The 22,778-nt window shown below is 50.8% G+C and overlaps 1 protein-coding gene, 1 long non-coding RNA gene and 1 pseudogene across 2 annotated transcripts; 1 reads left to right on the forward strand and 2 right to left on the reverse strand.

Annotated features, from left to right (window-relative positions):
* The first annotated feature begins 824 nt into the window (after positions 1 to 824).
* Positions 825 to 16,516, forward strand: QPRT (quinolinate phosphoribosyltransferase). The gene is made up of 4 exons (XM_086692410.1): positions 825 to 981; positions 15,063 to 15,598; positions 15,908 to 16,039; positions 16,121 to 16,516. Exons 1-4 carry the CDS (start codon positions 849 to 851, stop codon positions 16,337 to 16,339), a joined length of 1,020 nt encoding a protein of 339 aa, XP_086548536.1. The 5' UTR covers positions 825 to 848; the 3' UTR covers positions 16,340 to 16,516.
* On the reverse strand, positions 3,584 to 3,951 carry LOC112856314 (small ribosomal subunit protein eS27 pseudogene; annotated as a pseudogene).
* LOC147573010 (uncharacterized) lies at positions 4,825 to 13,545 on the reverse strand. Its single transcript, XR_015245542.1, has 3 exons — positions 13,114 to 13,545; positions 9,936 to 10,094; positions 4,825 to 7,131 (listed from the first exon to the last, which is right to left on the reverse strand). It is a non-coding gene; the product is annotated as an uncharacterized LOC147573010 (long non-coding RNA).
* Positions 16,517 to 22,778: the final 6,262 nt, after the last annotated feature.

Below are 22,778 nucleotides of genomic sequence, written 5' to 3' on the forward strand. Positions count from 1 at the left end.
CTATGGGCCAGATCCACCCCAGGAGGGCTGGTCCTGAAGAGAGGCACCTACTCAAGACTGCACGAAGCCAGCCCACCCCCGGCCTGCCCCATGACGCACACATCTTGATTTCGCGCCAAACTCCTCAACCGTCAAGATTCAGCTCAAATGTCACCGCCTGTGTGAAGCCGCCCTTGCCGCTTCCATCCCCAACAGACGTGGTATTTCTTCCACGGCACCTCGTGTGACCGCACGACACCCGGGCTGTAACTGTGTGACGGTGTCCCTCACTCATTAGAGCGTAGCCCCTCCAAGTCCACGCGTCATCTTTGTGATTCCGGGGTCCAGGGCCCCGCACAGCAGCTACCTGATATGTGTTTACTGAATGGAGGGATAAATGAACTCGTGAATGAAAAAATGACGATTTCAAGTACACCTGTGGCAAGCTTGGGTCTGTCTTTTGGGTAAACCGGGCATCCAGGAGGATGGCCTGAAGGGAGATCAGCCCAAGGTGAGAGCGTTATTCTAGTTCAAGTTGGATATAGTGGGGGGTCTGGCCTCAGGGGGGAAAAATAGGTCAAGTGAGAAATACACTTATTCAGAAAATCAGATTTTAGAACTAATGGGGAATTGGGATCTGAACCTAGGACCCAAGCCCGCGATTTTTCCAGGGCACCCATCAAAGAAGCTTTCCAGCTGTCACCAGCGGCCTCACGGCCTGGGGAAGGCTGGGTGTGTGGACGGAACGGGGTGAGGACTTGAGTTAGGCGAGAGCGCTTCCAGTCCAGCAGAAAGTGGAAGGAGAAGGCGTGTACCGCCCCAGGGGTCCTGGCAGAGGGGAGGAGGGAGGGAGCCCCAGAGAATCTGGGATGGGCTGGCTGGACCAGCCCCTTCCTTCTTCCTCCGGCAGTCCCACCCCCTCCGGCCTCCGAGGAGAAGGGGGGCTGAGCAGTGCACGCCGCCCGCCGGTCCTGCAGCTTCAAGCGGTCATGGACCCTGAAGGTAGACGAGGCTCCCAGGCCTGGCTTCCCCGTCCCTGTCTCCCCGTGTCCCCTATCCTGCCTCCCTCCCCATCCCAACACATCTCAGTCTCTTACCCCCTTCAACTGCGCCTGCCCCCCATTCTCCTCCCTCCCCACTACTCTCTGCCCCCAACCTCTCTGAACCCCAAGCTCTTCTTCTGTCTCCCGGAGTCCACTTCTTACCCTCATTTCTCTTTCTATGGTTCCCCAACGAGTTCTGGGGAAGAAAGGGGCAGAAAGGGGCCGGAGCCCCCGGAAAGGAAAGGTCAGGGTGGTCTGGAGGAGGCCGCTTTCGCGAGCAGCTCTGGACTTTGCCCCTACATAGCTGGCGGGGGAGGAGGGGAGCAAAGTCCGGTCCTTTGTGCAGCCGGGTGGGGGAGGGGGCTGGAGCCCAGTGACTCTGCCTGGGGTGGGGGTGCCGTCGCCAAGGAGGCCGTGTGCACAAGGGTACGGGCCAGGCTCTGGAGTCCAAAGGCTCCTGTTTGAATCTGGGCTTCACCAGGAACAGGCTGTGTGACGTTGGGCAGGTCACCTGACTCCTCAGATCCTCATTTCCTTGCATCTGTAAAATGACAATGAGAGCTCCTCCCAGCTCACAAACGACAGACTCCTGGAAGGTATCTGGCCAGTGCCTGGAAGACAGGAGGGCCCTTCCTGAGCTCCCCGCATTTTCTCTTTCCCCACCCTGGGCTGTTTCTCCCCGGCTCTGACCTGCCTCCCCTGGTCTGAGGTATCCGCTGGCCCCACACACCTGGCACCTCTGGGTTGGCTGTGGAGCCAGCTTTTGGGGTCCAAGCCAGCTTTTGGCTTAGAAATGACCTCAGAGTCAGAGCCTGGGTTCAAGTCCTATCCCTGCCACATGCTAACTGTGTGACCTCGGACAGAACCGGGATGCTTCCACTCACTGTGCCTCAGTTTCCTCATTGATGAAGTGAAAACACTGCCTTCGCTTGGGTTGTGGTTCGGATTAAATGAGATAATACTCATGGTGCCAGCTACACAGAAATCACTTGATGTCGTTATGCCGGTGATGGTGTTGATTCCCCATGTGTGTCTGTCCAGCTCTGAGCCCTCCCAGATCCTGGTCCCATCTTTGGAAGCCTTGTGGGTCCATTCGCACCTGGACATCTCCCTGGCGTGTCAGACTCAAAGACCTCCCCCGACATCAGCTCCATTTCTTTCTTTTTTTAATTTTTTAAAATGTTTTTATTTATTTTGGGGAGAGAGAGAGAGACAGAGAGAGACAGACAGACAGAGAGAGAGAGAGAGACAGACAGAGCATGAGCAGGGGAGGGGCAGAGAGAGAGGGAGACACAGAATCCGAAGCAGGCCCCAGACTCTGAGCTGTCAGCACAGCACCCAATGCGGGGCTCAAACTCACAAACCGCGAGATCGTGACCCGAGCCAAAGTTGGACGCTTAACCGACTGAGCCACCCGGGCGCCCATGTCGGCTCCATTTCTGTCCTTACCTCACCATCCTCCTACTTGACCTCAGGGTCATCTCTGCCCATCCTCCCTCGCACCCCAATATCCAGGCAGCTGCCGCGTCCTATGACTTGCCTTCACCAGAGTGTCACCTGAACCTCTTCCTTTTCTGTTCCCACCCCCCTCTGGGGGAGGAGCCTGGTGGAGGCTTCCTTTGTTTCAGTGCCTTCACTCTGGTGATGTTAGTGGACCTCTGGGCCAAGTCAGAAGGGTTGGCGGGGATCAATGCCCCGTGGAAATTAAGCCAGGAGGGAGCAGGCAAATTAAAAGGGTGAATCAAAAGCTGGGGACACGGGGGAGAGGGAGGGCAAGGACAGAGTTGGGGCAGAAGCAGGTGGCAGGCTGGTGGGCAAAGATGGAGAAGTCAGACTCGGCCAAAGTGTGAGCAGGGTGGGCCAGAGCGGGCCAGTCTGGGCGTAGGGTGCTGGTGCTGTGTTCTTTCCTTACAGCCTTGGAGTAGACACTTCTCACATACACATCCCGGCTCAATGTTCCTTGCCCAGGCTGTGGCAACAGCCTCCCATCTTGCATCTTTCGAGAACTCTAGGCACAATGTAAATATTTAAACATCAAAGTGACTTCCGATCGAAAGTTTTAAGTGCTTTTCCCATTGCCCGTTGAACAAAACCCGAACTCTTTTCTGTCATTCAAGGCCTGCTCGGTCTGGCCCCTTCCTGCGGTTCAGCTCTCTACTCTTGGGTCACTCTGAAATTCTGTAGATCGGTTTCCCACTTGTGCGGTGGGCAGTCCCATGTGGCCCTATTTGGAGGTAATTTCTCTTTCTAGGGAGAGAAGGAGATAAGAAAAGAACTTTATCTAGAAACTGCTATGCTCACCAGCCTCTGTCTCCATCTGGCGTTGGACAAATGGATCAACAAATAAATAGATGGAAGAACGAAGCTGCCAGGGTCACACACATGGGTTCAGAGCCATCTGGCCAGGCATCGGCTCAGGCACTCTTTGTCAGTTGCTTCACCCCCTCCTCCCTGCAGCCCTGTGATTTCTTCTCTTTTTCTTTTTTTCTTTCTTTTTTTCTTTCTTTCTTTCTTTCTTTCTTTCTTTCTTTCTTTCTTTCTTTCCCTTTTTTTTTTTTTTTTAATCCTAAAGCTGTTTGTTGGGATAGTTCCCCACTCATGTTGACTCAGGGCTTTTAGTGCTGCTTCCATCTGAAGGAGCATCCTTCTGTGAGCCTTGCTTGTCCTTCTGTCGGCTGGCACAGGACGGTGGAGCAGCCCCCAGACAGCACCACGGTCTGCACGTGGCTGAACACGGTGGTGATTTTTTGTAGCGTCCTGGGCACTTCACGCCCGTGAAGTAGGAGTTGGGGCTCTGCGCCAGGCGCTGCTTCTTGGGCTTCCTCTCCTCCTCTTCCGGGAACGGGGGCAGGAGGTCCTTCGAGGGGCATGTTCTTGTGGGCGGATCTTCGCCTCCGGAAAACCTGTGATTTCTGCATGAAACTGACCCTCAGAGAAGTTAGTAGATTGCCTCAGGTCGCTCAGCGTGTAGGTGGCGGAGTAAGATTCCAACCCAGGTGTTTCTTTTTTGTTATTTTATTTTGAGAGACAGAGAGAGAGAGAGAGAGAGCACACTCACGTGCACGCACGCACGCATGCACGCGCGCGTGAATTGGGGATGGGGAGAGAGAGAGAAGGAAAGAGAGAATCCCAAGCAGGCGCCACACTGTCAGCCTGGAATCCAACTCGAGACTTGATCTCAGGAACCATGAGATCATGACCTAAACCGAAACCAAGAGTTGATACTTAACGGACTGAGCCACCCAGGCGCCCCCCCCCCCCGCCCCCACCCTGGTGTTTCTGACGCCCTGATCTAGGGTGTTCTGAGGTCAGTAGGGAAGAGCCCTGGAACCGTGGGCGTGGGTTGCAGAGCTCTGAATGTTGACGTGATAAACATATGGCAATTTCAAAATATAATTTTGTGCTAGATAATGGCAGTGTGTGGTGAGGTGGGGTAAGTGAGGGGACTCTGGAGCCATCCTGCCTGAGTTTATGATCCTGACTCCCCATTCCCAGCTGTGTGAAATCTGTGAACTTTGGGTGCTACTTGCCCCTTCAGTGCCTCAGTTTCCACAACTGTAAAATGGAGGAAATAATGGGACCTATCTCAAAGGGTCGTTGTGAGGATTGAATATGTCTATATATACATGTAAGATGCTTGGCACAGTGCTTCAGAAGGACTGTGAAAGTGTTAGCTGTTGTTTTATTTTATTTAAGTAATTTTTACCCCCAACATGGGGCTCAAACTCACAACCTCGAGATCAAGAGTTGTGTGCTTCACCGACTGAGCCAGCTAGGCACCCCCATCCTTTTTTTTTTTTTTTTGTAGTATTTATTTATTTTGAGAGAGACAGAGCAGGGGAGGGGCAGAGAGAGGAGAGACAGAGAATGTCAAGCAGGCTCCGTGCTGTCATCACAGAGCCCAACCCAGGGCTTGAACCCACGAACCGTGAGATCATGACCTGAGCCGAAATCAAGAGTTGGGAGCTTAACCGACTGAGCCACCCAGGAGTCCCCTGACTTGGGTTTAGGTGGAACACATACCACCCCCATAGCTGCCGACACAGTCCACATCGTCACACACAAAAATAAGAACACACTTGTTACACTCATCTTGGGTGTGTTCACAGGAGCAAGTTAAACGACCGAAGAAAAGAGGAAGGTGTGGAAGTTCTCATTTTGGCCTCGTCCCTCACGGCCAGGAGCCACCATCCAGTTAGGGCCACACAGAAGCACAGTAAGAATCAGTCCACCGTCCAGACAAGAACAGCAAAAGTGCCCATGGGGCAAAATCTTCATATATTCTGCCAGGGTCATCACTTTATCTGTATCTTTTTACATGATTTGTAAAGAAAAAAGGTGCAAGAGGGATGCCTGGCTGGCTCAGTCGGAAGAGTACACGACTCTTGTCATGAGTTCGAGCCCCATGTTGGGTGTAGAGATCACTTAGATAAATAAAACTTAAGGAAGGAAGGAAGGGAGGGAAAAAGGAAGGAAGGAAGTGGGAAGGGAGGGAGGGAGGAAGGAAGTGCAGGCAAGAAATATGCCATGATGCTTTGCATCCCCTCAGGAACAGGGATGCCAATTTTTTTTAATTTTATGTATTTATGTACTTATGTATTTATTTTTAATTTTAAATTTACACCCAGATTAGCTAGCATATAGTGCAACAATGGTTTCAGGAGTAGATTCCTTAGTGCCCCTTCCCCATTTAGCCCATCCCCCCTCCCACAACCCCTCCAGTAACCCTCAGTTTGTTCTCCATATTTATGAGTCTCTTCTGTCCGCCTCCCTGTTTTTATATTATTTTTGTTTCCCTTCCCTTATGTTCATCTGTTTTGTCTCTTAAAGTCCTCCTATGAGTGAAGTCATATGATGTTTGTCTTTCTCTGACTAATTTCACTTAGCATAATACCCTCCAGTTCCATCCACTGAGATCATGTGAGATCAGTTGCAAATGGCAAGATTTCATTCTTTTTGATTGCCGAGTAATACTCCGTTGTATATATATACCACATCGTCTTTATCCATTCATCCATCGATGGCCATTTGGGCTCTTTCCATCCTTGGCTGTTGTCGATGGTGCTGCTATAAACATGGGGGTGCATGTGCCCCTTTGAAACAGCATACCTGTATCCCTTGGATAAATGCCTAGTAGTGCCATTGCTGGGTCGTAGGGTAGTTCTATTTTTAGTTTTTTGAGGAACCTCCATACTGTTTTCCAGAGTGGCTGCACCAGCTTGCATTCCCATTAATTTTTTAATGTTTACTTATTTTTGAGAGAGAGAGAGAGCCCATGCTTGAGCGGGGGAAGGGCAGAGCGAAGGAGACAGGATCCTAGGCAGCCTCCAAGTTGACAGCAGAGAGCCCGATGTGGGACTTGGAGTCATGGAACCACGAGATCATGACCTGAGCCAAAGTCAGAAGCTTAACCTACTGAGCCACCCAGGTGCCCCGAGATGCCAATTTTAATGAAATTCTGGACAGCCAATGAAGAGATCTAAGTTACATCCCACAGGATAAAACTATGATCTCTGAAGTCTGGGTACCTTGAGAGAACTTTTACATATGACAACCGCAAGGATAGAAGGCGGGACAGGGCGTGACAGCCGCCCTCTGGGTGGCAGTTTCTAGGCAAGGTCTCCTCTGGCAGTTGCCAAAACAGCTCTCCCTTCTCTGAAGTTCCTTTCAGTAATAGCTGCTTCCCTCAGGAATCCCTTTTGTTGGAAATGCATGGGGTGGGGAGGCTGAAGCAAACCAGAGGTATTTGTTTATTTTTCACAAACGGAACACGGAGCCTGTAACATTCTCACTCAGCGATTCGCACGCCGAACGATGGATCTCAAAGGCTCCGAGAGAGTAACCCCTGCTGGTGGAGGTTTCGTGGGGGTCCCAAAGCACCCGGCCTGGAGAGGGGAGACCTGGGTCCACCCTGGTCATTGTCCTGCTTTATCACTTCCTGGCTCTGCTCTGTAGGTAGTTTCCTCTACATTTCTGGGTCTCAGATCTCCACCTGTAAATATGAGTGAGCTCGAGCTTGAGGAACTGGGGGTAGGATTTGTGACAACGTGCCAGGCCTGTAGGCACTGACCCATGGTAGAGATGATTCTTTTCCTGCACTTCTGAAGCTCTCAGCTCTATGACAAATTGAAATTATGTTACCACATTGCAGTTAGAATCTTGGGGTGGGGGGAGGGCAGCCAAGGCATCAGCATTTTGCAGAGCTCCCCAGATGATTCCATTGTGCAACCAAGGTTGAGCAGGACTGCCTTACCCATCCTAAAAAAACTTTCCTTGGGGCGCCTGGGTGGCTCCGTTGGTTAAGCATCCAGCTCTCGATCAAGCTCAAGTCCTGATCTCATGTTTGTGAGTTCGATCAAGTCGGACATTGGGGTCTGTGCTGGGCATGAAGCCCACTTCAAAACAAAACAAAACAAAACAACCCACAACTTTCCTTGACCCTATGTCAAATGACGGTCCTCTCTTCCCCTTTCTCTCTCTTTCTTTTTTCCTTCCTTCTTACCTTCCTTCCTTCCTACCTTCCTTCCTAACTTTTTTCATTATAAGGATTTTTCAAACAAAAATAAACAGAAAAAGATGATGAACCCTCATGTACCCATCATGCAAGCCTCAACAACCACCAACTTTTGGCCAGCCCAGCTCTAGCCACACCATTTCTACTTTCTACCTTTCAGGATTACCTTAAAGTAAAGCCGGCTCTCCAGTCTTTTCATACATGAACATCTCGCTGTGTATTTCCTAAGAAAACATAAGGATGTTTCTTTTTATTGCAACCACAATACAATTATCACAACTAACTTTTCTTTACAACAAAGTTAAAAAAAAAAAGATCCTTAATGTGGGGTGCCTGGGTGGCTCAGTTGGTTCAGCATCAGACTCTTGATTTCAGCTCAGGCCATGATCTCATGGTTTGTGGGGTCGAGTCCCGCTTGGGATTCTCTGTCCCTCTCTCCCTGCCCCTCTCCCCAGCTTGTGCTCTCTGTCTCTTTGAAAACAAATAAACTTTAAAAAAAAAAGTCCTTAATGTTTTCAAACATCCAGTTGGTGTCCAAATTTTCAGTTGTCTCATTAATGCTCTAATTTGGTTTCACTTTGTTTGAATTAGGATCCAAATAAGATCCGTATGTTGCAATTGATTGGCATGTGTTTTAAGATTCTTTAAAAAACTTTTTTTACGTTTTATTTTAGTTTTTAAAAATGTTTATTTTTTTAAATTTTTTTTAATGTTTATTTATTTTTGAGAGAGAGACAGAATGTGAGTGGGTTAGGGGCAGAGAGAGAGGGAGACACAGAATCCGAAGCAGACTCCAGGCTCTGAGCTGTCAGCACAGAGCCCGACGTGGGGCTCGAACTCACAAGCTGTGAGATCATGACCTGAGCTAAAGTCAGACGCTCAACTGACTGAACCACCCAGGCACCCCTAAAAATGTTTATTTTGAGAGAGAATTTTGTTTGCCAGCACGTGAGCAGGGGGAGGGGCAGAGAGAGAGAGAGGAAAGAGAGAATCCCAAGCAGGCTCCACGCTGTCAAGGGGCTCGATTCCACAAATCATGAGATCATGACCTGAGCCCAAACCAAGAGTCAGACACTTAACCGACTGAGCCACACAGGTGCCCTTACAGATTTTAGTTTTAAGTAATCTCTACACCCAACATAAGACTCAAACTCACGACCCCGAGATCAATGCTCTACTGACTGAGCCGGCCAGGCACCCCTGTTTTAAGATTCTTTTAACCTTTTCTTTTTCTTGCACTGTATTTGTTGGAAAAATTAGACTGTCCTCTGGTAGAGTTTCCTATGGTCTGAATTTTGCTGGCTGTATTCCCATGGTAGAGTTTAACATGTTCCTTTGTCCTCTGGTTTTCTTGTAAATTGGTGGTTGCATCTAGAAGTCTGATCTTACTCTGGGTTGGCTATTTGGGCAAGAGTATTGCTGGGTGGTGATGTGCTCTCCTGTCAGGAACGCCCAGTATCTAGTTGTCTTTCTTCCTGATTTTCAGTGCCCAGAGTTCACTGGGGTGCAAGGTGGTGCCTGCCTTTTTTTTTTTTTTAAAGTAGGCTCCCCAGCCAGCACGGAGCCCAATGTGGGGCTTGAACTCACGACCCTGAGATCAAGTCAGATGCTTAAGAGTCAGATGCCTCACTGACTGAGCCACCCAGGCACCCGTGCCCACAGGTCATTGCCATCCTTCCAACCCTATGCCATTTAGAGTTCATTCCCAACCCCCGACAACCACTATTCTGATGTCTGTCTCTTTGATTTGCATTTTCTGGACATTTCATATAAATGAAGGCAGGAGGTGTGGACTTGTGTGAGCACAAGTGAGCATAGGTTCTTTTTTTTTCCTCTTCTTCTTCTTTTTTTTTTTTTTAAATAATCTCTACACCCAACATGGGGCTCGAACTCATGACCCCAAGATCCAGACTCACTTGTTCTACTGACCAATCCAGCCAGGTGCCTTGGAGCATGGGTTCTTAGCCCTTATGTGCATCTGAGTCACAGGGGAAGCTCTTCCAAAACTTGGATGCCTGGAACCCACCCGGAAAGATTCTGATTCGGTTGGTCTGGGCTGGGGCTGAGCAGCAGACTGTCTGAAAAGCTCCCTGGGGAGCAGGGCCCCCTGCTCTCTCAGCTTCTGCCAAGTAGAGTGGTCACACCCACCGCCACCACTTCCTCTCCTCCCATGTACTCCTTGACCATGACCATGTGGCTTCTGCCCCCACTACCCAGTGCTAAGACTGCTCTGGCAATGGCCTCCCAGCTGCTAAGTCTTATGCCCATTTGCAGCCTTCCTTCTATTTGCTTCTGCTCACATCCTACTTCTTGAAACCCTCGGCTCCAGACGCCCACTCCCTCCTGGTGCCACTTCTCTTTTTAAATACTGGTGCTTCCCAGAGCCCTCCTCTTCTTACCTGACCTGATGATCTTACGCGTTGCTATGCTTAGTCATCACCCATGTCTGCTGGTGGCTCCAAAATCCCCGTTCCTCACCCAGTGTCTCTCCGAACTCCAGGTCCCACCATCAGGACACGGCCACGCACGTTTTCTTGCTGGCAGCGCAACCTTAACATCTGCAAAGCCGAAGCCACTCTTTCCCCCCAGCTCTGCTGCTTATTTATACGCTGTGGCACCAGGGCACGACGCAGGACGCTCCTTGACATCCAGTGTCTGTACTTGTAAAATGGCAATAATTCCCTGTGGTGGGTTTCCGAGGAGAGAGCCTGAGAGAAGTGCGGTGCCCACGGCGGGCACGCGGGCTGCTGGTTTCTGCTGTCCCCATCCTCCACCCTGAACTTCTCCTTATGTCAGTTTTCAGCTACTCACGGCAGAAACCCAAGGCTTCTGCATCTCATGAACTGCTAATTCCGGTGGCTCCTACAGCTTTCACGTTTGCCCCTGTTTGCTATTCCTATGGTTCCTGCCCAAGTTCAGGGCTTCGTCTCTTTTTTTTGTCTGGCCAATCGCCTCAGCCTCCTTTTGCCTCCCAACCGGTCTCCAGTTGGTGGATGAAGTTATTCTTCTAGAACAAAATCATAATTCTATAATTTTCTTGCTTGGGGCACCTGTCTGGCTCAGTTGCTAGAGCATGCGACTCTCTAATTAAAAAAAAAAATTTTTTTTTTTAATTTTTTTTTCAACGTTTATTTATTTTTGGGACAGAGAGAGACACAGCATGAACGGGGGAGGGGCAGAGAGAGAGGGAGACACAGAATCGGAAACAGGCTCCAGGCTCTGAGCCATCAGCCCAGAGCCCGACGCGGGGCTCGAACCCACGGACCGCAAGATCGTGACCTGGCTGAAGTCAGACGCTTAACCGACTGCGCCACCCAGGCGCCCCAAAAAAAAAAATTTTTTTTTAATGTTTATATTTATTTTTGAGACAGAGACAGAGCATGAGCGGGGAGGGGCAGAGAGAGAGGGAGACATCGAATCCAAAGCAGGCTCCAGGTTCTGAACTGTCAGCACAGAGCCCGATGTGGGGCTTGAACTCGTCAACCGCGAGATCATGACCTGAGCTGCTCAGACGCTCAACTGACTGAGCCACCTAGCCCGTCCTTAATTTTTTTTTAATGTTTATTCATTTTTTGAGAGACAGAGTGTGAGTGGGGGAGGGGCAGAGAGTGAGGGGCTCGAACTCACGGACAGTGAGATCATGACATGAGCTGAAGTCAGACACTTAACCCACTGAGCCACCCAGGTGCCCCTTCGAGCATGTGACTCTTGATCTCAGGGTTGTGAGTTCGGGCCCCATGATGGGTGTAGAGATTACTTAAAAATGAAACCTTAAAAAAAATAGTAATTCTCTTGCTTAAAATTCCGTGATGGCCCCTAAGTTCTGTCCAAATTGCTGAGCTAAATAATTCAGTCCTTCTTCACTCTGGCCATCCCTTTTCTTCCCCGAAGTCCTCCCTTACAAACTTTCTCTCTTTTCTTACTTTTGAGCCTTGAACACCTGCTTTTTCAGCCTGAAATGTCTCCCCACCCCCTCCCTACCTCGTAACTCTGCCTGGAAAACATTACTCATCCTTCAAGGCCACTAAAACCACCTCCCCCTTCCTCCTGGACACTTAGTCATTTCTTCGTCTTTGCTCCCACGACCCTTGGTAAATGTTCAGCCACCCTTTGGCAAACACATCTGCTATGTGCCAGACAGTGTTCCCGAGGGCTTTGCAAATACTAACCCACTTAATTTCCATACAACCCTGTGAGGCGATTATTTTTGTTATCCCTGTCACAAAGGAGGCACCTTGAGGCCCTGGAGATGTTCAGTCACTTGCCCAAGATAACTCAGCTGGAGGTGGCTGGGGCAGTATTGGAACGCAGGCCTTATGGCCCCAGTCTGGGTTCTGGTTCCTCGAACTGGGCAGCCTCTCTACTTGGATGAATATCATTGAACACCTAGTGTGAAGCTAAATAACATGAAATCGCCAATACGTGACCATCTTTGACCTGTAAAAGCGGCACATTTGTATGGTTTGGTGTGTTAGGCACTTGAGACAGAGCAGAGAACTCTCTGGATGGACGCACTTTTGTCCCTAGAGAGACAACAGTAGAGCGTGGATGAAGAACAAGGAGTCGACTGCGCATGTGGCCTGATTTAGGAGGTGTGCGAGCGCCCCTGCCGAGGAACTGATGCCCCAGAGAAGACCTGAAAGAGGTGTAGAGGTGGAGGAGGAGTTTGGGGTGAGGGGAAGAAGGGAAGGGACTTCCAGGCAGAGGCACAGGCTTGGAACAACATAGGCTGAGGCCCAAAAGCTAAGAGGAAGAGCTGCCCATTCTGTCACCCAGAAATTACTCCTTGGCGCAGAGCAGGTGTTCAATAAGGACTTGTCAAAAAAGTAAATGAAAACGGGGGTGCCTGGGTGGCTCAGTTGGTTAAGCGTCCGACTTTGGCTCAGGTCACGATCTCGCGGTCTGTGAGTTCAAGCCCCGCATTGGGCTCTGTGCTGATGGCTCGGAGCCTGGAGCCTGTTTCGGATTCTGTGTCTCCCTCTCTCTCTACCCCTCCCCTGCTCATGCTCTGTCTCTCTCTCTCTGTCAAAAATAAAAAATAAACATTAAAAAAAAAGACTCAATGAAAACAACGGAGAGAAGGGTCAGCTGGAACTGACACAATGAAAGCGGGGATCTAAGCAGGAGAGTGACGTACTTTTTTATTGTCTTCAAGTCAGGTTTAATGAGGTATCATCACAGAGAGCAAAATTCACCCTGTTTTATGCTTAGTTCTATGAGTCTTGGCAAACGCATCAGTGGTGCAGCCACCATCAGAGACAAAATATAGTTCAGTCCTATCCAACCCCCCCCCCCCGCCCTCCCTGGGGGGGGGGGCTGCTCCTTTGTGGCCCGCCCCTCCCCCACCCCGCCCCAGGAAACCACCAGTCTGTTCTCTTGCTGTGGTTTTTGCCTTTTCCAGAATGTCATGTGGATGAACTCAAATACCATGTAGCCTTTAGAATCTGACTCCTTTATTTAGAATACATTGGAAATGTGTCCCTGTTGTGTGTGTGTGTGTGTGCTCGGTTCCTTTCTTTGTTGCCCAGGAGAATTACCCTGCAGGGGAGTCTCACAGCTTGTTTACCATATACTCACCGGGTGATGGATTCAGATTCACTTTAAAAAGCAAACACCACTGCATCTGGTATGGATGGAGTGGGAGCTTCCGCGTCTCTGCCCTACATCCGCTGGCTGGACGGTGAACGGTGGAGATGGGAACCATGTCTTTGTCGGTTTTACTGTCGGCTCCCAGCACCCGCCAGGGCACAGACGGTTCTGAGGGAGGAATGGAAGCCACATGGGGCAGAGTGTGGGACAGAAGGGCCAGGTGCAATCACTGAGAGTGAGGGTAGGGGGTGGGGGGCGCGGCGTGCAGATTGGGTGCTTGGCGTTGGGGGAGAAAGGCTGGGCAAGAAGGGCCTTATTCTGAGAGTAGAGCAAACCAGAATGCCTGGTCTTCGACTTGGAGCAAAATGAGGAAGCAAAACAAAACCCTGCAACGTGCTATCCAGCCTTCTCCCCCCTCCCCCAGAGGGGCCACGAGTTCTGTCCTTGGCTGGAGCACAGGAGGCTTCAGGTCTCCTCCTGGCCGACAGATGGCGATGTCGCACCGTGTCTGAGCTCGGCCTCTGCGGTCACCCACTCATTCAACAGACACGAGGGGCCCGTTAGCGGCTACACGCTGGCGGGAACTACCACCTTGTCCGCAACTTTTTTTTACAGGGAAAGGACTCACCCACACTCTTGAAGCTGTGCCTCATAGAGCAAGGGCTCAAACGCAATTTTCCCCTGCACCTTCCTCCTTGTACCGCCCCCATCTCTAGAGAGAGGACAGTTTGTGGAAACATTAGGCGTGGGAGGAGTCTACAAGCAAGAGAGCAAAGGCAGAGGGGCCCGGTTGGTCTGACCCTGCCACCAATTTGCTGTGTGACCTCAGCAGACCTGCCTCTCTCCAGTCTCCACATCTGTAAAAAGCCGAGCTTCCAGCTGGAAAACCCTTGGTGCTGTGGAGCACACACATTCTGCTGGAGGCTTCCACTCACAACTAATCCTCCTATGCCAGGCAGACTGGAAAGGCTGCTGGTGACTTTTAGGTGCCTTCTCTTCCAGTTGATAAATAGCTGTTGATCTAGCACTAGGTTTGACACATAAAATACAGGCCACTCAGTTAAACTTGAATTTCAGATAATCGGATAAATTTCAAGTGTAAGTATGTTCTAAATATCACGTAGGATATATTTATACTAAAAAAAGGGGGGCACCTGGGTGGCTTAGTTGGTTAAGTGCTCAACTTGGGCTCAGGTTCATGATCTCATGGTTCGTGGGTTCGAGCCCTGCATGGGGTTCTCTGCTGACAGCTCAGAGCCTGGAGCCTGCTCTGGATTCCGTGACTCCCCCTCTCTCTGCCCCTCCCCTGCTCACTCTCTGTCTTTCTCTCTCAAAAATTTTTTTAAAAAGTTAAAAACAGGGGCACCTGGGTGGCTCAGTCAGTTAAGTGTCCGACTTTGGCTCAGGCCATGATCTCACGGTTCGTGGGTTCAAGCCCTGCATCGGGCTCTGTACTGACAGCTCAGAGCCTGGAGCCTGCTTTGGATTCTGTGCCTCCCCCCCCCCCCCCCCGCTCACACTCTGTCTCTCTCTCTCTCAAAAATAAATAAACATTAAAAGTAAAAAAATTTTAAAATTTAAAAACAAACTTGATGTTTGTCAGAAATTTAACTAGGTGCCCTGTATATTTATTTCCTTAATGGGACAACCTTGTCCTGCCCACAAACCCCTCTTCCAGGACCCCCACGTCTTCGTCCTGATTGGCTAGTCCCCAATGTAGCTGGTTGTTAAAAGTTCTTTCCCCCCCTAAGGTTTTATTTTTAAGAAATCTCTACACCTAGCACTGGGCTCCAACTGGAAACGGGGAGATCAAGAGCCACAGGCTCCCTGGACCGAGCCAGCCAGGCGCCCCACTGGTCCTTACATGTTTTGACAACCACCCCTGACTACCGGCGAGGGGGCCAAAGCATAACCTGTTCTCTGTCTTTCCTTCCCAGGCCTGGCGCTGCTGCTGCCCCCCGCCACTCTGGCCGCCCTGGCAGACAGCTGGCTCCGAGAGGACTGCCCAGGTCCCAACCACGCAGCCTTGGTGACGGGGGCAGCCCCCGCGCAGGCGGCGCTGTGGGCCAAGTCCGCCGGGGTACTGGCCGGGAGGCCTTTCTTCGATGCCATCTTCGCCCAAGTCAACTGCCAGGTCTCCTGGCTCCTCCCCGAGGGCTCCAAGCTGGCGCCCGTGGCCCAGGTGGCCGAGGTCCGGGGCCCCGCCCACTGCCTGCTGCTGGGGGAACGGGTGGCCTTGAACACGCTGGCCCGCTGCAGCGGGGTGGCCAGCGCCGCGGCCGCGGCAGTGGAGGCCGCGCGGGGGGCCGGCTGGGCCGGGCACGTGGCGGGCACGAGGAAGACCACGCCAGGCTTCCGGCTGGTGGAGAAGTACGGGCTCCTGGTGGGCGGGGCCGCCGCCCACCGATACGACCTGGGAGGGCTGGTGATGGTGAAGGACAACCACGTCCTGGCAGCCGGTGGTGTCGGAAAGGTGCGTGTCCGGCCGGGCCCCTGCCCGGCCCCGTTCCCACCTCCCCCGCCGCAGCCCTTCCCCTCTACCTGAGACTCCCCGACCACGCCCTGGGGGGTTGGGGGGGTCTGCTAGACCCCTCACGCGGTCCCTTCCCCCCCCACCCCCCCATGTAAAAGAAGCCATCCTGATGCCAGACGTTCTCATGAACCCAAGCTTGTTATCCCCCCGGGGCCCTTCCAACGCCAGGCCCAGCTCACTGTGCCCCGTGTCAAGTGCCCCTGTCCTCGCCCTCACCCTCCCGTCCCCTCTGCCCCCTCTGCCCGACAGGCGGTTCGAGGCGCCCGGCAGGTGGCCGACTTCGCCCTGAAGGTGGAGGTCGAGGTGGGCAGTCTGCGGGAGGCTGTGGAGGCGGCCGAGGCAGGCGCAGACCTCGTCCTGCTGGACAACTTCAGGCCCGAGGTAAGGTGGGGTCTGCTTCCCGGGAAGGGGCCGCCGTCCCGCGCTCTCACCTCCCCCCCGGCTTGTGTTTGTGTCCCGCAGGAACTGCACGCCACGGCCGCTGCGCTGAAGGCCCGCTTCCCGAGTGTGGGCGTGGAGGCCAGCGGGGGCATCACCCTGGCCAACCTGCCTCAGTTCTGCGGGCCCCACATTGACATCATCTCCCTGGGGATGCTGACCCAGGCTGCCCCGGCCCTGGATTTCTCCCTCAAGCTGTTTGCGGAAGGCGCCACTCCAGTGTGCCACGCCTACCGGACCTAAAGCCAAAGAGGGCGCCTCTGGCAGGGGAATCACAGTTTCTTGGGCCCCTCGAGTCTGCAGTACAGGACTCTCGGGGCGTTAGCCTGGGCTGACGTCTGGCTCTGCCTATGTGGGGGTGGAGGGGCTGATTTCACCTCTGCTCATCTGTAAAATGGGTCTGATAAATGATCAACCTTATGGATTTCTTTGGGTGATAATTAACACATAAGAAGTGTTCAGTAACTCTTAGAAATTCCCATAGTCCGTCGATTCTGAGATAGGCCTTTTTTCACATACTACCTTCTCCCACGTCAAAGTGCGTCTTTAACCAATGGCGTCTAGTGGTCACCATCAGCCAGGCGTCAGTAATCACATAGCCATGCATCATGGCCCTAGCATGCAGCTTGTAGATAAAACATGATAACAATCTATGTTTGAAATAAGTCCCAGACAGCTCTTTTAGCAAATACCAGAAAGAACTGCTACATGATAAGAAAACATTGGTCGAAGTGTAATTGACAAGTCTCTTTTCCAGTAATAGCGTGTGTGTTTTAAGGTCAATGGCAGTTTATATCTGAGGGTATATGGCATCAGGTCTGGTATTCAGCTAGAACATTCCACTGGGTCGATGCCCGTGTTGTACTGGGTATTCAGTGTGTTCCCTCTCTCCTCTGACTCCTGTTACCACCTCCTTGGAGGAGGTGAGAACCTGACCATTCACTTCCAGGGTTTCCAACCTAGATGTGCGTTGCCATTGGGTGCCGAGGGCCTTTTAGGTTCTGGTCCCATAGCGCTATCATCAGCTGGGAAAGGAAGGTGGGCAGCTAGGGCCAGAGCACAGGTCACCTGAGGGAGGAGGGATGGGGCAGGTGGAAGTCCATGTTCAGACATCAACTTTTCCTGCTAAGTCAAGACTCAGGGGTCTAAGCAGAGGATCTAAATCCAGCTTCCCAAACACACTCACACACCTGAGGTATCACTCACTTGTTTGGCTACTGTACCCTCACTTCAAGCCCGGGGAGCTCGCCTCTCTCTAACCCTTCGGGCAGGAAAAGACATGAGGGGTCCCTCAGGGCAAAGCGGCTCCTGAGGTGACTTTCCAGAAGGGCTCCCTTCTGGAGCCACCTCTTCCCTCCTAGAACCCACTGTCTTCTCTGTCTTTTGCCAGGAGGAGAGAAAAACAGCTTGTCCACAAATCCCCTTCCCCAGGGAAAGCCTGGGGGGTCCCAGTCTGCCTTGAGGGAGGTAACCTACCCCTTCCCCCCTGTCAGTGCTGGAGACCCCTTGCTGGGAAGGGAGCAGATCAAGAAAACAATGAGCTCATCTCAGATGTGAAAGCCCCAGACAAGCCAAGACCATCATTCACACACTAATTATGCACTGAGTGCCTGCTGTGGCCAGGCTGAGAGCACAGAGTGGAGAATAATCTAGCAAAGATGCCGGGCGGAAGTGGTAAGCTGCTGCCTTTGGTGATGCCCTGGTCTGAAGGGACCATTCTCACAGGACACAGCCCAGTCGTGCCACCTGGGGCCGCACCTGTTCTCTTTAATACACACTTCCACCCCTGGGTCCTCCTGTCCTTTCTCCAGGGAAAACAGTCATGCTCGGCTAGGCAGACTTCCCGGCTCTGGAAGAATTTAGATCTCTGAGCCTCAGATCCCCAGACCCGGAGAGGCATAACTGAACACCGATAGAACTGGGGGGATGGGGGGGGGGGCACTTCTGAGTATCAAAATAAGGAAGTCAGGATTCCTGGATGCGCTGGGAATGGGAAGGCAAAACACTTGGGGTCCAGGAGGGAATCAGTGCCTGACAGAGGCAGAAGGGAGAAATGTACCAGGAATCTCAAACTCAAAGCCTCCGGGACCTAAGCTGATAAAATACTTGGGAGAAGCTGGAATAAGACAAAGCTGAGTGGGCGGCGGCCAACGGCACCCACCAAATCCCAATTAAGACAGAAAAAAGAAATCTACCAGGCTGAGTCTCAGGCTGCCTTGAAGGCAGAAATGGGTCAGCCCTACAGGCACCTCCAGATTGGAGAGCTGGGAGAGGATTCCATTACCAGAGGAAAAGGAAATGGATCCTGAGCAGGCAAAAACAACACATGCCTTCCTTGGCAGGGAGTGGATTTCCAGGCAGAGGGGAGGGCAAGGGCAAAGGCTCAGAGGTGGGAAATGACTTGGATTGTTTGGTGGAAGATTTGAAGATGGGATCAAGAGAGGCGAGATGGCTAGGAGCTGGGCTGGGTCCAGACCACGAGATGGTAGGTCAGAGGACTTGGACTCTGTCCCGAGAACAATCAGACCGAAGCTGGAAAGTGAGATAAGCACATTTGCAGTTTAGACCGAGTCCGTGGCACAAAGATGCGTTCGAGGGGGCTGCAGTGGCTGCAGGGAGCCCAGGAGGAGGCCGATGCAGCCCCTCAGAGCTCTGAATGTGGGTTGTGGCAATGTGGGTGGAGAGAAGGGACTGCGGTCAGAGGGAACAGCATGCGCAAAGGCTCAGAGGGCAGATGGAGCCCCATGGGTTCGTGGCAGTAGGAAGAGTTGGGTGTGGCTGTGGGAGTTGGGGGGTTGGGTGGAAGGAGTGGGGGGGGGCAGGATTGGGAGAAGAGAAATCTCACACCTCACCTGATATCACCCTATCGGGTACACTTCCTTCTTGCCTGGCCAGCCTGGGATTGGGTTTGGATGATTTCTCCCAAGCTGCCCATGCCCAGTAAGACCCATGCTCATCATGGTGAGTGTGCCCATCAAATCGGGTGCTGCAGTGAGCATATAATGCACCATCAACGCTGGCTGGTGGGTGGGCGGGAACACCCATTGCCTGAGCGCCCTAGCTCAGCCCGGGTAGGTGGGTCTCTTTCCCTCAGTGCTCGTGAGGGGTGGGGGTGAGCGTCTCTATTTTACCCGTGAGGAAGCTGAGGATTTATGAAGTTAAGAGAGCTGCTCAGTGTCGTACATCAATAAAGTGGCGGAGCCGGGTTTGAAATCCGTCAGCCACTCATTCAATAAATATGTATTCAACACCTACTATGGTACCAGGCACAATTCGAGACGGTGGATATACAACAATGAGTAAACAGACAAAAATCCCTGTCCTTGTGGAGTTTATATTCTATCAGGGGGGTGCGGGGGGGACGCGGCGGGGTGGGGGGTGAGGTGGAGACTAGACAATGAAAATATTTGTACCTAAGAATACCACATGTCGAGTCCCCTCTTGACCACCAGAGGGCACTGCGATCACACCACCTTTCCTTTCTCTGCTTCCATCTTCCTTTCTGGGCTCCAAAGATACCGGCCAAGGAGGCTATGAATACACAGTGCAGCAGCTCAAGGATGGAAACGGAGGAGAGGTGTGCCACAGTTCCTTCTTCCACCCACTTCCCCAGCTTACTCCCCTGACCACATCTCCATCCAACCGCTCAAGGTCTCTCAGCGATTTTATAAGGCCCTGTGGACTCCAGAGGTTACCCAAGTGTTATTCACTCACCAACCCATCCACCCTTCCATGTCCTCGTCCCTGTTCCCAGCCCTCCACCCGCCAACTGGGGCATCGAGTCCAGCGGGGGCCGGGGCCGGGGAAGGCAAAGAGGTCACACCAGGCTGACAGAGTCAGTGAACTCAGTGGGCATGAGTTTTAGCGTGCCAAGGCCAGTTAAAAACTGAAGGCATTTAAAAACGGCAGGACATTATTAGCAAACCAAACCGTATCTGAAAGCAATTCAACTTCGGATCTTTAAAAGATCCCACTGTGGCATTACGCGGTGTGGACACGTATATTAATTTATCGCCAGCCCTTCAAGACAATATAGTAGGTAAAATTCCATAAATATTTCAGTACCTGTGGACTCTGTTCCAATCACTTCCCGAGTAATAGATCATTTTGGCAGTTACTTGGCAACATTTTAAGACCTGCTTTCTGAGGCCCTAAGTAGCTCAGCTTGTAAAACCAATCTACAAAGTACTGAAGGGAATCTGACCGTAAGGCTGTGAATAACGTCTCCATTGATCCCTGTACACCTCAGATTTATGCCAGATGATGAGGGCTTTCTTCATTTCAGGTATGTAGCGCTCTTTATTTTTTTTTATTTTTTTATTTTTTTAAATTTATTTTTTTTTCAACGTTTATTTATTTTTTGGGGGACAGAGAGAGACAGAGCATGAACGGGGGAGGGGCAGAGAGAGAGGGAGACACAGAATCGGAAACAGGCTCCAGGCTCTGAGCCATCAGCCCAGAGCCCGACGCGGGGCTCGAACTCACGGACCGCGAGATCGTGACCTGGCTGAAGTCGGACGCTTAACCGACTGCGCCACCCAGGCACCCCTGTAGCGCTGTTTAGACCACTGGAATCCAGTACAGCGCTACTGGAAAATGATCAGAAGCAGAGATCCTCAAACATATCTCTATTTGGTGGGTTGCCGGGTAACCTCTTTTCCTCTCTCCCAGCAATTCAGCTGAGGGATTCCAAAGCCTTAGACAGTACCAACGAAGAGCTACCCCGCAAGCCCCTTGCTTCTTGATATTTGGTTGCTTTTTAGCCAAAGGAGAGCAGTTTTGTTCGAATAATATACCAGTATGTGAAGGACAATGCTGATTTCCTAAAGGCTGGATAAAAATCGTTCTTCCCATATGAACAAACAACAATAAAAGCCCCTTAACGGCAATCTCACCGAGAACCCAAACTATGTCATTTTTAGTTTTTGCACGATTTGCTTTGTTTTCTCGAACGTTGCGAGCCGGAAGGGGAATTTATTGAGATTTGGCAGTTTTTTAGGTAAAGGATTGTACTTGACACAGTTTTGTATTTGTGGTAAAGTAACTACCCAAATAGACAGATGATTTCAGGGGCTAAGCCAAGACTTGAATTTTTTTTTAATTCCAATCTAATGAATTCTAATGAATGAAAAGTGTATGGGGGAAGACAGAGAAGGTGCAAGAAAACTGTTTTCCATGACCTGTCTGTGGCAACAATTCAGGGAAGCTCTGCATACAATAATTAAAGGAGAACCACCAGTTAATTTATCCTCACCTTTATTTTTCATTTGTTAATTAATTCAGTTACCATGGTATAAAATGAAGAAGTGAAAATCTCTATGCACTCCCATTCCCTGGAGAGAACCACTTTTAAGAAGTTTTTAATTCTTCTGGTGGCTCTCTTGAATTGTAAAGATGATCCTTTATAGCTTTTAAAGCTCTATGGACTCCCTGTGTGAAGGAGAAAGAATTTAGCTTATACACACTTTTCTTTATTTTTGTTAGTTTTGCTATTTTTTAAAAAAATGTTTATGTTTGTTTATTTTTGAGAGAGAGGGAGAGACAAAGTATAAGCAGGGGAGGGGCAGAGAGAGAGGGAGACACAGAATCCGAAGCAGGCTCCAGGCTGTGAGCTGTCCACACGGAGCCTGACGTGGGGCTCGAACCCTCGAACTGAGAGATCATGACCTGAGCTGAAGTTGGATGCTTAACTGACTGAGCCACCCAAGTACCCCTTTATAAAGTTTTTTTTTTTAAGTTTATTTATTTACTTTGAGAGAGAGAAGGAGCACTCATGGGAGGGACAGAGAGAGAGAGAGGGAGAGAGAGAATCCCAAGCAGGTTCCCACTGTCAGCACAGAGCCCGGTGTGGGGCTCAAACTCATGAACCATGAAATCATGACGAGCTGAAATCAAGAGTTGGTCACCCAACCGACTGAGCCACCCAGGTGCCTCTGAAGTTCACTTATTTTTAGAGAAAGAGAGAGTGTGCGCACATGAAAGCAGGGGAGGGACAGGGAAAGAGGGGGGAGGAGAGAGAGAATTTCAAGCAGGCTCCACCCTGTCAGCGCAGAGCCCAACGCGAGGCTCAAACCCACAAACCGTGAGATAATGACCTGAGCCCAAACCAAGAGTTGGACGTTCAAATGACTAAGCCACTCAGAGGCCCCATACAACTTTAAATAACAGATTTAATCCCGTCTTCTTGATGTATTAACTTTTGAAGATTGAGAATGTAATTTGATCCCATAAAATTCACCCTTTCAAAATGTTCCATCCAGTAGTGTTTAGTATATTTATGGAGTTGTGGAACCATCCCCACTGTATAATTTCCACTATATAATACCCATTCCCCATTCCCTCATCCACTGGCAACCTTTATTCTACTTTCTGTCTCTATGGATTTTCCTCTTCTGGACATTTCATGTAAATAGAATCATACAGTATATGGCCCTTTGTGTCTGACTTATTTCACCTGGCGTATTTCCAAGGTTCATGCACATTGTAGCACACATCAGTAATTCATTTCCTTTTGTGGCTGAATAGTATTTCATTTTGTGAGTAGACCACATTTTGTTTATTCATTCACCATTGATGCACATATGTCTTGCTTCCACTTTTTTGGCTACTATGAATAATGCTGCTGTGAACATTCATGGGCAGGTTTTTTTTGTGTGTGTAAACTTATGTTTTCAATTTCTCT

Source organism: Puma concolor, chromosome E3 (assembly GCF_028749965.1).
Source record: "Puma concolor isolate L17-30 chromosome E3, mPumCon1.1.hap2, whole genome shotgun sequence".
NCBI lineage: Eukaryota > Metazoa > Chordata > Mammalia > Carnivora > Felidae > Puma > Puma concolor.

Excerpts from the sequence above, each read along its gene's own strand:
- QPRT (XM_086692410.1), top strand. The coding sequence starts at position 849 with ATGGGCTGGCTGGACCAGCCCCTTCCTTCTTCCTCCGGCAGTCCCACC. Across the intron at positions 982-15,062 it reads AGCGGTCATGGACCCTGAAG|GCCTGGCGCTGCTGCTGCCC; the intron begins GTAGACGAGGCT and ends TTTCCTTCCCAG. Across the intron at positions 16,040-16,120 it reads TGGACAACTTCAGGCCCGAG|GAACTGCACGCCACGGCCGC; the intron begins GTAAGGTGGGGT and ends TGTGTCCCGCAG.